We start from the raw sequence: 14,418 nt of genomic DNA on the forward strand, positions 1-14,418 counted from the left end.
TAATTAGACTTAGACAGGGTATCGCTTTGTTATCTTCTTCAACCTAGGGGACATAAATTTCGACAGATTTCTTGAAAAACTCTTAGATTTGTGTTCTTGACCATATATAGCTGGATGTTAGAACGGTTACAAAAATGATATCAACCATTTATTTCCCACAATGACGAATACATGAGTTGGCATATAAGAAGTCCTCGTCTTTCATCGAGAACTGATAGTTCATTATTAGAGCAGTGGTCTCCGTTTTCCAAGTTGCGGCTTTGGGCCAAATAACGTGACGAGACAGTACTCATTTCATCTCCCAAACGTGTTTCGGATACACCCCTCTAACTTCATATTTAGATTGATCTATTACATGACAAACTACTTGGGACGAACTTAGGATTAGTATTCAGAATATGAGATGAAAACAAGTGCAGTTGAGAAAAGTAACTGATGTACAGGGTATTATGAATCATATGTGAACAGTCTACCCAGAATCAGACAAATACAGATGGAGAAGTAGTTTTCCACATCAAAGCAGTCTTATCTTAATATGTGTTATGAGCATTCATGCGGAAATTTAAATCAGACTACCCCCCCGTATTCATATTAAATCCCCCTACAGCATTTCCATTTCCATTTCCAACTTCTAAGCTCATAATTAAACAGCTAATATGGAAAACAACTTCCCCCAACACATCCTACAAACTTGGCCGCTCAAACAATCATTCATTAAAAGAAGCACATACCAGCAGATTTTGATGGGAATCAAATGGTGGTTCATGTACCTCTATGTCATTGGACGGTCAGAATTATTCGATAGTCATGTCTAGTGTTTACTTAGAAAATCAATATCATTCGATAGTCATGTCTAGTGTTTACTTAGAAAATCAATATCATTCTTCAGTCTTTCATTTGAGGAAACATGACTAAATTATGTAAAACAGGGAAAGTTATTGACCAGATGGGCGGATGATGTTTTTTTTTTTATTTTTTTGAAATTTCTTAAATATAATAGGCTGCCGACGTTGAGCACTAACAACCACAACTTAAATTACACTCACATGATGGGGGGTGTTTTCTTTTCTCGAGTCTTAATCATATCATTCTGCCAACCAAAATAGAAGTTTTTGCTACATTAAGCAACCATTTGTCCTCCCGTTCCACAAGTTCTACTGCCACCAGCACTAGATTCAAAATTCACAAAGACTCCCATCAACAAACCATCGAGTATTCATTGCGTCTTTCATACATGCATATCAAATATTGCTTGTGTATCCCGTGCATAACAACAACATTTAACCAGATTAATAAGCTATTCCGATCATCCATAAAACATTAAAGCATTGTTGATTATAGAATCGGTATTTTAAAGTATCTTAAAAGCAAGTAGACATGGTAGTATTTCTTACCAGACTCATCATTACTGCACAAAATATGGCAAAACAATTTCAACCATTCCAATTACCCGGGCTTGGACCATCAGAAAGCTCTCCTTTCCTAACCCAGACCATTCCAGCACCACTTGCCTTCAATTCTTCCCGTTGACCACCAACCTTTCCATGTGCCCTGTACTCCCCGTTACCGCGCTGCCTAGCAACAGAGTATCCCTTGTACTTCCTGTTACCGTGATACTTACCAGTGTTCGTCCTCGTCGCTCTAACGTTTCCTTTTTCATTCTTACCATTCATTGAGAAATGCCCAAGGTCCCGTTCAATCTCCGCCGTTGGATCAGCGTTCTCTCTATACGGCCTGAATTCGCTGGAGCAACCTTCCTTCTCGCCATTCTTTGAGGAATCCCCCTGTTTCTCTTCAATCACACAAGTCCGATCGGCGTTCTCTGCCATCGGCCTGAATTCGGTGGTGCATTCTCCCTTCTCGCCATTAGTTGATAAATCCCCAGCTTCTCGTTCATTCTCAGCCGTCGGATCGGCATTCTCTCTCGTTCGCCTAGATCTGCTCCAATCTCCCTTCGATTCACCGTTTCTTGATCCCGAGGCATTGTTGTCTCGCTTAACGATCACCGTTAAGGAGTCCCCAGCTTCAAGCATTGTTGTCTCGCTGTTCAAACCCCCAGCTTCCCGTTCATTTTTCACCGTCCGATCGGCGTTCTCTCTCATCCGCCTTTTATTCTTCGATTTGCCCTTCCGAATCGCCGGAGGATTCTCCTTCACGTCATTAGTTGAGAAGCCCCCAACTTCCCGCTCATTCTCGGCAGTCCGATTGGGGTTCTCTCTCCTCGGCCCGAGTTCGTTCGTCGTTCCCGTCAGTTTACCGCTTCTTCTCAAAGGAGCGTCCTCCTTCACGCCATTCGTTAAGAAGAAATTCCCAGCTTCCCGTTCATTCTCCGCCGTCCGATGGGCGTTCTCTCTCGTCCACAGCAATCTACTCCTCGCTCCCTTCGAGTCACCGCTCCTTCTAGCCGGAGGATTGTCCTTCACGTCATTCGTTGAGAAATCCCCAACTTCCCGTTCATTCACAGCCGTCCGATCGGCGTTCTCTCTCCTCGGCCTGAATTCGTTCGTCGTTCCCTTCGATTTACTGATTATTATTAAATGGGCATTCCCCTTATCGCCATTCGTTGAGAAATCCCCAAGTCTCCGTTCAATCTCAGCCGCTCGATCGGCGTTCTCTATCCGCCTGATTACGCCCTTCGCTCCTTTCGATCCACCTTTTCTTCTAGTCGGAGCACTCTCCTTCACACCAACCACGCGCGTTGCTTGTGCCGTATGGTGCGTCACCTCCAGCTGTTCCTCTTCCCTAGGTTCAATCTTCTCCTTTGCCTTCCAATTCCAATGTATCGGCTTGTAATCGATGCCGCGCCCTCCCTTAAGACGCTCAAGCTTTCGCTTCTGCTGCTGTTCTTCTTCCTCTAGCTTTTGCAGCTGAAGCTTTCGTTGTCGTTCTTCTTCCTCTTTTTGCTCCTCCTCTTTCTGTATCCGTTCTTGCTCTTTGAGCCAGCGTTCCTGGAGTTGAGCAAGCGTTACGTAGTTGGAAGGCAGAGACGGATACTTCCTCGTCTCCTTCTCCACCTCCTCCATTGAAAACCCCACCACGCAGAAACTGCAGCAGCGTCTACGATTCGGTGGAAATAGAGCGTCAAAGAGCAATATAGGGTTCGTTTGGTTATCAAACTCATCTCAACTCATCATTATAATTTTTTTTAAATTTCAATATAAAATATAATAAACAATTCAACTTTTTCAAATTTTAAAATAATAATAATATTAAAAAATAATATTCTAATAATATTTTATCATCACAACTCAACTCACTTCAACATACACACATTCAAAGTGAAGTGAGATCAAGTTTGTGGGTTTCTTCTCTCTGTAGCTTTCTTGCTAAACAAGCCAGTGTTCAGTTTTGACAGGGATCAGCGGCGTGCAATTTTGCCTACTTGGCATTTTTTTTCATAAAACCCGCTACTCCCCTCCATTTCTTGTTTATCTCTTTTCACGCATGTCCCCGTCCTAACTCATATTTGCCAATGTTACTACCGATTGGGGTTCTCATTGTAGTCACCGACCATCACCATCGAGCACTTCCTCCTCCCCTAGCCCAAAGTCCGTAGCTCTTCTATCTTCCCTTACATGCACGACTTCTCTCTCACACAATTTCTCCATCGTCCAGTGCGTCGCTGCCCACGAGCATGCTGGACCTCCACGACTTCACCCCTCGATCATACCCCCCTTCCCCCAGCCCATACTGACCTTCCTCTCTCCCTCATGGGCAAATTTGCACCACCCAACCATCATGCTGCCACCTCTATAGTCAACGACCACCAACTCTACCGTAATCTCCCCATGACCACAGATGGGTAATGCGAGGTATGAGAGAGATAATGGGAGACGAGAGAGTGGGAGGATGGGCAACGGGCGTCGCGAGAGGAGAGAGGAAGTAAAAATAATTTGAAATAGATGAAATGAGAGAGAACGTATGGAACGTGAGTTTTGTTGTAAGGAGTTTTTGGTCATTTCACTTAAAACCACGTAATAAGGTGTGTTTTGGCTTATGCCAATACTTTTTATGTTCTTTATCCTGTGACGTAAAACCTAATTTTCGTTAAGAAATTATGCAAGGAAAAGAAACCTATTTCTTTTATTTTTTATTTTTTACAAAAAGGAAACCCTGATTTAATTAAAAATTTTATTTTGTTTTATGTACATAAAAGGTAAAGGGGGCGGCTACTATGCCGCCCCATTTTGACAAATTTTTTTTTTCTTTTCATATTTTTTTAACATATTTAAATATATTTAAAAAATAAAAAAATATACAAATACACCTAAAATCACTTATTTAATTACTAAGTAAAAAAAAAAAAAAAATTGATCAGCGGTCAAATGGAGTTGTCAAGTTAAAGAGATAAAATAGACTTTCTCAAAGGTAAATAAAGAAAGATAAATTATTCATTGAATTTGATTTATTGACAGACCTACGTTACTCTTGATCTTGAATTATCAGACCCGTAGTATCTTAGGTAATCCTATTAATCAGCCACGACTAAAGTTAATTAAATGATCAGATTTAAATAATAAATATTTTTATAAAATAATAATATAATTTTTATTTAAATCTTGTCATCTTTAATTATTTTTGTTGATGCCCTACATTTTAAATGATTTAACGTGTTAATATAAAATCACTTTAAAAAAAACAATACATAATAAGTGTAAAAAAAATGATTAAACCAGGAACAGTAGTATAATTAACTAGGAATTAGCTCTTCATATAATTTGAACCCCTTATTATTTAATTAGTATGTAAACTTTGATTTAAGAAATAATCTGTACTTGTAGCCATTGTGACTTGTGAGTATTTAAGTATTTGTCCTTGCCATTTTTGCGAGTACAAATATAGAAGAAATTTACTGCAGTTTTTCGTCCGTGAGTGGCTGCTCCATTGCCTTACTAATCATGGCCCTTGCGTTGAATGATTATCAAATCAGGATTTTTTTTTTTTTTTTTTGTTTTAGCGTCATTTTATTTTAATATATATTTTATTTTTAAGATTATATTTTTTAATTTTTTTAGTTTTTTTTGAACTTAGTGATTAAGAAAATATTATTTAATAATATTGTGAATTTTTTTTAAAAAAAATATTTAAAAGTGTTAAAAAGACGGTGTAAAAAAAATTTTAAAGATTTTTTTTTTTACATTTTTTTTAACACTTTTAAATATTTTTAAAAAAATTACAATATTATTAAACAATATTTTCTTAATCATTAAGTCCAAAAATAAAAATAAAAATAAAAAACAAAAAAAAACAATCGAAAAAATGAATGGAGAATCTAAAACGAGCTTCCTAATATTTCTCTTTTAAAAATGGTAGGTGCAAAAAGAAATAAATATTAAATGGTATTGGCATTGGATTCCTTCCCGAGTTTGCAACGAGCCGGACCAGAATGCACTGTTCTCAGTCCTCACACATAACAGGTTCAGACGACTCAAGGACTATGGACATCCGCTACGTTTGTGTAGTAAGATTATATCAGAAGGAATGTAAATAGTTATAAAAAAAATAATTAAATAATATTAAATAATAATAAATAATATATAAATAATAATAATAAAATATTAAATAATAACGGATACACAGCCATAGTCAGTATTGTATTCAACTTCTCTAGTCAACTTTGGGCCGTCTTGTGCCTGATTGAAAACAAAAGTGACAGTTTTCTGGTTGGGTAATATTAAAATAATAATCTCATAAAAATTAATTTATAAATTAATTTAATTTAATACATTAGATTATAAATTCATTTTTATTAGAAAATAAACCTCTATATTAAGATAAAATAAGAAATATATTAATAGTAATAAAATAATCTGACTTTAAATATTTTATTGTGTTTTGAAAAGGAGAAGATAAAAAATTAAATACAAATATTATAAAGTTAAAATATTTCTAGAATACAAATTTTTAATTTGAGATTTGAAAATTTTAAGTTTTTTATGCTATATTTAAAAGTTAATCTCATTTACTTCCTAAATATCACTTAAATATAAATAATTTTCAATTTCAAATCTTAAATTTTTTTTATTTAGTCATTACTTAATTATTATAATTTTTTTAACTTTTAAATAAAGCATAAAAAATAACTTAAAAATTTCAAATCTCAAATTAAAAATTTGTATTCTAGAAATATTTTAACTTTATAATATTTTTATTTAATTTTTGGGTAGTGATAGGCCTACTACCCTATTACTACCTATCTACTACCTAAATGTATTTCAAGTTTTTTTATCTTTTTATTATTTTTTTAAGTATTTTTTTAACATCCTTAATCATTAAGAAAAAATTAAAATATATATATAACTTTATTAATACTTACTTTCTTAATTATTAAGTAAAATAAAAAATTAAAATTAAAATTAAATACAAAAAAGTAATAAATAGATAGTAATAAGATATAAACCCTATCATTATTCTTTCAATAAATACTTATTAGATAGCAATTTGATTTATATAAGCAATTTTTCTTATCATATGACTATGATTGGGATAATCATAAAAGGAATATGATTGAACTGTCATGCTTTGACTAGGGTGAACCATCATCGAGTGGTATTGGAGCTCATCTTCCAACGGATTATATGTTAAAAAAAAAAAAAGTTTTAAGTGAAAGTTTAGATTGTAAGTTAATATTCGCAAAATTAAAATAAAAATTAAAAATTAAAAATAATATTATTTTTTTAATATTATTATTAATATTTTAAGATTTAAAAAAAATTATATTGTTTATTATATTTTATATAAAAATTTGAAAAAATTATAATGATTAAATAAGATAAATTTAAGAGATTTTTATATCTGAATAGGTTTGAGACCTTAGATGAGATACAAAATTCTCATTTCATCTCATCCCATCTTATTCTCAAATATACTTCAAATACAAAATTTTTAAACTAATTATTACAATTTTTTCAAACTAATCATTACAATTTTTTTAAACCTTCAAATAAAAAATAAAAAACAATTCAAACATTTTCAAATTTTCAAACAAAAATAATATTATAAAACTATATTATTACAATATTTTAACTTTATAATATTTTTTTATAAAACTATATTATACGCAACTCAAAATATCTCACTATTATTCACAAACTATTTTACTACTATTCACAAAATTCTCATATCCTCAAACTCTTCAAAAAAACCCTAAAGTGTACATTACATTATTTGCAAGCCCCAAGTTTTCATTACATTATTTGCAGAAAAGCGAAATACCAAACCAATAGACAGATGACAACAAGTATAAGAAGCTGTGTCAAATCAGCTTTACAAACCCTACGAGCATGACACCAATGATAAGAAGATGTTGGAAATTTTCATATTAATCAGCCTGAGTCTTCGGGGGGCCCTTCCATTTGAAGTTTTCAGCGTATGACTTCGCCTGCAGATGATTAAAAGATGGGGTGTGTTCAGGTAACAATGACCAGTGACACGATTAAGCCCATCTGAATATTAAGAATATTTTAAAATATTTGTGAATAATAATAAATTAGTTTGTGAATAATAATAAACTAAAAAATAAAATAATTAAGAATATATGAGAACGATTGTGTTCCCGATCCTAAATATTCTTCGAGAAACAGTGGGGAAAGTAGGGGCTACTAGAATCTTTAAGCATTCTCGAAGCTTGTGTATTTTTTTTTTAATAACAGAATGAGACCACATTGCTATATGAAACAAGATGGCTAATTATTTCATTTCAAAAGGTCGGTAATTAAGTGCATAGATCCTGTACCTTTAAAAGAGGCGTATGACGCTTCTTGACCTGCAGAAGAGAAAAATGTGTGTCAATGGTGCGTTATTTGAGGATAGCATACCTAAGGAAACAATACAAAATCTAGTCAGTACAACGTTTTTTGAGCAACTGAATTTTATGCTACAATTCTAACTCTATCCGACTTCTGAATAAAAATTAAGATTGTTATTCATTTGCTTGATACACTATATATAAGAACTTGGAAGAAAAAAACTTATTTCTGATGAACAAATGTCAGAAGAAACATGAGAGGTGATAGCATTCAAATAGTCCTTATATCAACTCATTTATATCATTATATTAATGAACAATGGTCTTTCAAATAGCAGTGCTATTAGTTTATTCTATGAATGATTTTGATGGTTTGATCGTTCCTTCCATAATGTGCAGCCAACTCGCATTAGTTGATAAGAAGCATAGCTGATCCCAATTTAATTGGAATTAAGGCATGGACAAATTGAGTTGAGTTGTTATTTCTCTAAAAATTAAAATGTTTTTTCTTTACGCTTTCACTATTCCTTGTCTGACAGAATCTAAAGTTTCCCAAATACAAGCGATGTATCAGCTCCCTAATACAAGGAAAAATGTCTAGCAGAGACACTATCCAATCAATTAGCAAGCTCTAATAAAAAGGTCTTCTTTGACTTCAGGTTCAGCTTCCTTGGTGGAAGCTATACACGAAGATTCTACTGAGCTATGGGAGGAGAGAGTTTCAAAACATGGAATCAACAAGATAAAACGTACTATAAAAGGTTAATGAAGTTATCCGTATGTTCATAAAGTAAAAATAAGATCAACAATTCCAAGACAATCAGATTCAGGTACAATTTATCTGCACAGTGATTCAGTGAAATTACTTAGTGAAGAGGCACATACCACGTATTCCCAACCATGTTTCTCAGCAAATGCTTTAGCAGCTTCTTCACTATCAAAACTGAGTCCTGCCTCGCCAACATTGGCATATGGATCCCCTGTGGATGTCCAACCCATCAATGGATTTTCCCACCTGTACAAATGTTGAAAGTGAGAAATGGAATTTGCATGTTATCAAATACGAAGATCAAAAGATCAGAGATCAGAGTTACTAACATCATAAAATTCATTTAGGGAAGTTTAAGCAATGGTTTCTCCAACTTCATGTGCGAAGCTATATTAACTAATTTCTCTGCAGTATGAATTTCTCTCTCTCTCTCTCTCCCCATTAGTCCTTGAATCATGAGCCTTTTAGCCCAGTGATTCAACCACCAAGCTAATAGGTTTCATGGAGATCCATTTCCTTCGCATGTGTTTGAATGTTTGTAGGTCACGAGTCCAATGAGGTTGAGAACTGAGAACTATATTCCCTCAATCAATGAACTAAGGTGAAAGTGGCAATGTCATGCTGAACTTCTACTTTCAGATAATCTTAAAAACAGGAAAAAAAAAAAAAAGAAGAAGAAGAAGAAGAAGAAGATAGAAAGTGATTGCTCCTATTCAGAATGGTAACATTGGATCACACAGAATAGATACTGATAAAATGAAGTTGAGCTGGCTAATTCTATAGACACATTATTCCTGTTAATGACTCAATTAGTAAATCCCTGACCAGTAACATAGATAGTACTTCACGCTTATTGGGATATATTCCATGACACGATTAACTATCCACAGGAACGGACAGAACATACTTTTGAGTAGACAAAAAATTAATTTTCCATCTCCCAACTTTCCCAGAGCCTTGTTGAGTTGCAGTTCGAGCAGGTGAGTAAATTATGACCTGACATTCACAAATTTAAACAATGTGAACAGGAAAATTTTTAAATTTATAATATTCAAGGGCCCCCCTAGGAAAGAAAGAAAAACTTATTTACGCAGCAAGAAGTTGCAGGTCACAATGTCCCAAAGAGTTGACACGACATTCAGAATTCACGAATGTTTCTCATTAAAAACCATAGCAGAAAAAGAAAAAGCACATTTTTCCCTGAAACTTTGAATTTCAACAAGTAATTCCGTAATTTTCTACCAAATCAGGCAAGCATCAAGCGGCTGATCAGCACCAAATTCACAAATCTGTAGGATGTCTAGAAGATCGATCCACTTTATAAAAGAGTGTCAATCTTCAGAATGTCCATACAAATGCATCCAATGCTGAGATTTTTATGGTATCAACAACAAGATACATCACACTAATTTGTCAGTAGAATGAACAGAAATGCATCGCAAAGAAGCTGATTTCAAGGAAAGCTCGAATTAAGCCCTTTCCAAGGAAAATAAAAACTACATTTTATCAGTAATATAGAAAGCGATTCTAATTAAGAAATAAAAATCAAGGCCCAATCCACAATTTCATCTACATAAAAATTATCAGCTTTACAACTAAATACAAAAACACAGTATTTATAAAAATAAAAAAAAATAAAAAAAAATCCTCAAGAAAGCGAATGGTAAAATTAAGGTAAATTAAAAAGTATGTCTGAAAGGAAAACAGAAGAGCGTACCCGTCTTCGAAGGTGTTCTTCTGGGATTCCAGAAACCATGCCGACCTCACTGGGCTTGAGCTCCACCAATGCCTCCGAAGATAACGATCTCGTCGCTGGTATGGAAGCCGATCGATAAACACGAGCGATATTGAGGCTCTGTTGCAGAGAGCTCGTCATTTCTGCCAATCCAAGGTCTACCCCACAGCCAACACCGAGTGCACTAGTCGATTACGCCGTTCTCTTCTGTCTCTCCTGCTACCGGAAGAGACAATCGCACGAATCGTCAAGGAAATTACTAGAACAGTCGTACGTGGCACCTCCTATAAAGGTCCATTTGGCATTTGAAACATGTACTATCAGCGACAATTCTTTAACAACTTTTTATAGTAATTATATAAATTTAAAATAATTTTTCATTTTGAAGCATTATCATTTGTTATTTTAGTGAGAAATTAAGATTTCATTTATTTTTATAACTCTTTTTAATTTATCTCTTCTCATTTTATCTAATTTTTATAATTTTTTTATATTCTCACATAAATAAAATAAACAATTCAACTTTTTTAAATCTCAAAACAAAAATAATATTAAAAAAATATATTATAACAATATTTTATTCAACTTTTAAATTTAATCTCAACTTATCTCGTCTCATTTACGAAAACAAATGAGGTCCGTATTGCTAATTGATTCAAAAGATCTTGACATAAATTTAAAATAATTAAAATAATAAATTAAGACTCTTTAAATATTTTTATAAAGTACTATTTTGATATTGATTGATTGTAAAAGATTTATAAAATAACAATAAATATATTATTATTTAAATAAAATTATTCATGACCACCACAATTCAATTTAATTTGTATCAATTCCATTGGCTTTGGTTTGATTTTTTTTTAATAATCGAATTAAGTTTGTATATATATTAAATGAAATATTATCATCCAAATGTCTCGGGCCTTTTAAATTACTTGATTAGTGGGCTTAAAAGAATATCCCAAACGCCATCAGTATTGGGCTAGATTTGGCGTCAACATCCACGAATTAAAAGCCAGGCGCCGCAGCCCATTGCAGCTTTCGTTCGGCACATTATGGTAAGTGGCGGGATCACTTTCGGCGAGTGAAGGCTAAAGCTTGGACTATTTCATAGGAAGTAAAGGACACCGGCTTGTACGTATTCCCCGGCTTGTACTCAACATTTGTTCGTTTCTGTGAGGCAAATGCCATTTGTTCTTAGTTTGTATCGAGATCGAGTCTCCAAGGTGGTTGTCCTTTGCGTCCTGTTCTGCCCCTCCCAAAAAAAAAAAAAAAAAAAAAAAAACCTTGTGCTTGTCACTTGCAATTATACAGCTCAATCCCGATTCCCCCCACCCAATCTGTGTACTTAACATAGCAAACTGGATACAATCTCTGCTCGTCTGAGTGCGAACATCAGGATTAATGGCACTCCATGAAGATGATTCAGTGCTCGATAAACTGGAGTTAGCGTGTTCGGATTTGAAAAATCTGCTGCATACATCGGCCAAAATGGACGAAAGCCTCGAACAGATGGACGAGAAGTTTGACCGTATAGATGAAACACTTTCGACTGCCTTAAGAAGAGTGGCTCCTTTACAATCTTTGGCGATGGCCACGAAAGCCCTCGATACCCGAATCAACCGCGCTGTCACTCCCGCTCTTGCTCTCCTCGACAGCTTCAAACTCTCGGAGTCTCTACAGGACAAGCTCCTCGAGCTCTCATCCAGTCTTTCGGCCGAGGAAACACCCAAGAAAAGGCTCAAGAAACTTCTCAAATATCTGGACTGTGTTGATCAGTTGAATGCGGCCATAAACGCGATTAGCCAAGACGGAGAGCCGGTGATACAAAAGCTTCAAGAAGTGGTGGAGTTCTTGAGCAGGACCAAGGCCACGGATCAGTACAGGACGCTTACGCTCAGAGAGACCCTGATTACTCTCAAAGCTCTCTATGAAACTGAGGTTGATGCGATGAAATTTGATGGGCTGCTTGATGAGGCTCTATTGAATATGCAGGACGAGTATGAGAGCATATTGCTGCGTTTAAAGCATCAAAATATAGGGGAGTTGCAAGTTGATGGAGAATCTGAGATAGTGGCATCTGATTTAGGTACAGATCTGGAAATTCAAGTTCTTCAACGAATTTCCGGAACCCTGGCTGCCAATGATTGTTTAGACATATGTATTGGCATCTTTGTCAAGGTATGTGCAATGGTTCCTCTTGCGGTATTCGACCACAAATTCGTTGGCTTGGAAACCCAGCTCTGATCTATTTTCTTCATATAGTTATTCATATTAGAAACTGTAGTAATTAGAAATCATAATTAAGATGGTCATATGGTCTTTACTGTTTTGACCTTGATCAGTTAACATATTGAGAAAATGCACTTGGTTTAAAAAAAATATCGTCTCAACTTATCATGTTTGTGCCATACCTGAGCCTTTTGGTCATACCACAGGTGAGATACAGAAGGGCAGCCAAAGCACTGATGAGGCTAAACCCAGAGTACCTAAGAACACGCACACCAGAAGAAATTGATGAGATCGAGTGGGAGACCTTGGAGACAGCAATAACCCTCTGGATTCAACACTTGGAAGTCGCAGTAAAAACCGTGCTCATCTCAGAAAAGAAACTGTGCAGCCGAGTTCTGGGAAAAATCATGGAGGGCGTAGTCTGGCCAGAATGCTTCGTTAAGATCGCTGACAAAATCATGGCAGTCTTCTTCCGGTTCGGGGAGGGCGTAGCCAGGAGCAGAAAAGAGCCCCATAAGCTGTTCAAATTCTTGGACATGTTCGACTCCTTGGAAAAACTTAAACCCGAGTTCTCAAATACCTTCGACAGCGAAGCCGGGGCCGATATCTGTACGCGGTTCCGAGAACTCACAAAGCTCCTTGTTCACGCAACAAGCAAAGTGTTTTGGGAATTTGGCCTCAAAATTGAAGGCAATTCGGATGGTCTTCCTCCACCACGGGACGGCTCAGTCCCGAAACTGGTCCGATACGCCATAAACTTCCTCAAATACCTGGCGACTGACAATTACAGAGCACCCATGGGCATGGTTCTCCGAACAGAGCAAATATGGAAAGCTGGGATTCGGTCAAAACCCGAAATGGACGACGATTTACTCAAGTACGCCATTACAAACGTCATGGACGCTCTTCAAAGAAACGTCGAAAGCAAAAGGTCGCGCTACAGGGACAACATTCTCCCCCACATATTCGCTATGAACACGTACTGGTACATTTACATGAGGACCAGAAGCACCGAGCTGGGCCTACTTCTGGGAGAGCCATATATTAAAGACACGTACAAGGCGATTGCCGAGGAATCGGCTTACAGGTATCAGAAGCAAGCTTGGGGGCCTCTCGTGAGGCTGTTGGATGGGGAAGATTTGAAGAGGGTGCAGAGCAAGGAGGCAATGGGAAGTTTAGCGAAAGTAAAAATGGAGACTTTTATGAAGGGTCTGGACGAGATTTCGCTGGGGCACAGAGAGTCTTATAGCATTGTTGATTTGGATCTGAGGGAGCAGATCAAGAAAGCCACGGTGAAGCTTGTGATGCCGGCTTACACCGATTTCGTGAACACGTTCTCTCCCGTGTTGCAGGGGAAATTGTATGTCAGCCCGCAGCCGATGCAAGTGTTGCTGGGTCAGATCTTTGACGGTGGTGATGTGAAGTTGAAGAGGCGGGATTCCAAAGATCGGGTGGCTAGGGATAATTCAGGGTCTATTGAGCGGGAGATCAGGGGTTTTAGACGGTCCAGATCTAACACCAGTGAAGTGTGAAATCGCATCTGGCCGTCCATTCGTTTAAGGAGTTTTTTTGTTTTTTAGGCCATTCGTTTAAGGAGTTAGATCTGTTCGATGTGCGGATTATAAATAATGTCCTTTTTCTTTTCTTTTTTTTTTTTTCTTTTTGTTGGAAATTCTCCAATATATTTTCTCGTGTATTAAAGCCTAAATTCGGATATAATTGATATGGAGTAAATCTTGAAACATGGTTCTATCTATTTTTCAATTATTTATAATTATTATTGGTATCGAGATTCTCCCAATATTTCAAGAAGGGAAATATTTTAGCCATAAAATAATTATATAAAAATAATTTCTCATAAATTGACATGATTTGATATGATTTATCAGATTGTAAATTTACTTTTATTATAAAGTAAATCTAACGGATCGG

The 14,418-nt window shown here is 35.8% G+C and overlaps 3 protein-coding genes across 5 annotated transcripts; 1 reads left to right on the top strand and 2 right to left on the bottom strand.

The window, feature by feature from the left end:
• Positions 1–1,309: 1,309 nt before the first annotated feature.
• On the bottom strand, positions 1,310–3,349 carry LOC121259843 (myb-like protein X). 2 transcript variants are annotated; one of them, XM_041161632.1, is made up of 3 exons: positions 3,277–3,349; positions 2,288–3,096; positions 1,310–2,050 (listed from the first exon to the last, which is right to left on the bottom strand). In XM_041161632.1, the coding sequence occupies exons 2-3, from the start codon at positions 3,021–3,023 to the stop codon at positions 1,434–1,436; spliced, it is 1,353 nt and encodes a 450-aa protein (XP_041017566.1). In that variant the 5' UTR covers positions 3,024–3,096; positions 3,277–3,349; the 3' UTR covers positions 1,310–1,433. The 2 variants fall into 2 exon arrangements, with proteins under 2 accessions (XP_041017566.1, XP_041017565.1); XM_041161631.1 differs by having other exon boundaries at positions 1,310–3,096; positions 3,277–3,291.
• Positions 3,350–7,109: 3,760 nt separating this feature from the next.
• Positions 7,110–10,550, bottom strand: LOC121260840 (NADH dehydrogenase [ubiquinone] iron-sulfur protein 4, mitochondrial-like). 2 transcript variants are annotated; one of them, XM_041162885.1, is made up of 5 exons: positions 10,234–10,544; positions 9,424–9,512; positions 8,633–8,762; positions 7,736–7,765; positions 7,110–7,381 (listed from the first exon to the last, which is right to left on the bottom strand). In XM_041162885.1, the coding sequence occupies exons 1-5, from the start codon at positions 10,390–10,392 to the stop codon at positions 7,322–7,324; spliced, it is 468 nt and encodes a 155-aa protein (XP_041018819.1). In that variant the 5' UTR covers positions 10,393–10,544; the 3' UTR covers positions 7,110–7,321. The 2 variants fall into 2 exon arrangements, 1 of the variants encoding a protein (XP_041018819.1); XR_005939797.1 differs by having other exon boundaries at positions 7,320–7,381; positions 7,736–7,817; positions 10,234–10,550.
• A 778-nt stretch (positions 10,551–11,328) lies between these two features.
• LOC121260728 (exocyst complex component EXO70I-like) lies at positions 11,329–14,204 on the top strand. The gene is made up of 2 exons (XM_041162722.1): positions 11,329–12,435; positions 12,693–14,204. Exons 1-2 carry the CDS (start codon positions 11,659–11,661, stop codon positions 14,016–14,018), a joined length of 2,103 nt encoding a protein of 700 aa, XP_041018656.1. The 5' UTR covers positions 11,329–11,658; the 3' UTR covers positions 14,019–14,204.
• Positions 14,205–14,418: the final 214 nt, after the last annotated feature.

The sequence above is a fragment of the Juglans microcarpa x Juglans regia genome, chromosome 4D, assembly GCF_004785595.1.
Source record: "Juglans microcarpa x Juglans regia isolate MS1-56 chromosome 4D, Jm3101_v1.0, whole genome shotgun sequence".
NCBI lineage: Eukaryota > Viridiplantae > Streptophyta > Magnoliopsida > Fagales > Juglandaceae > Juglans > Juglans microcarpa x Juglans regia.

Bases quoted from the DNA above. Each gene is read 5' to 3' on its own strand.
- LOC121259843 (XM_041161631.1), bottom strand. From the start codon at position 3,023: ATGGAGGAGGTGGAGAAGGAGACGAGGAAGTATCCGTCTCTGCCTTCC.
- LOC121260840 (XM_041162885.1), bottom strand. From the start codon at position 10,392: ATGACGAGCTCTCTGCAACAGAGCCTCAATATCGCTCGTGTTTATCGA. The intron at 9,513-10,233 runs GTACGCTCTTCT...TGTGAATGTCAG, and splicing joins AAGAACACCTTCGAAGACGG to GTCATAATTTACTCACCTGC. The intron at 7,382-7,735 runs GTACAGGATCTA...AATCATCTGCAG, and splicing joins GTCATACGCCTCTTTTAAAG to GCGAAGTCATACGCTGAAAA.
- LOC121260728 (XM_041162722.1), top strand. From the start codon at position 11,659: ATGGCACTCCATGAAGATGATTCAGTGCTCGATAAACTGGAGTTAGCG. The intron at 12,436-12,692 runs GTATGTGCAATG...GTCATACCACAG, and splicing joins GTATTGGCATCTTTGTCAAG to GTGAGATACAGAAGGGCAGC.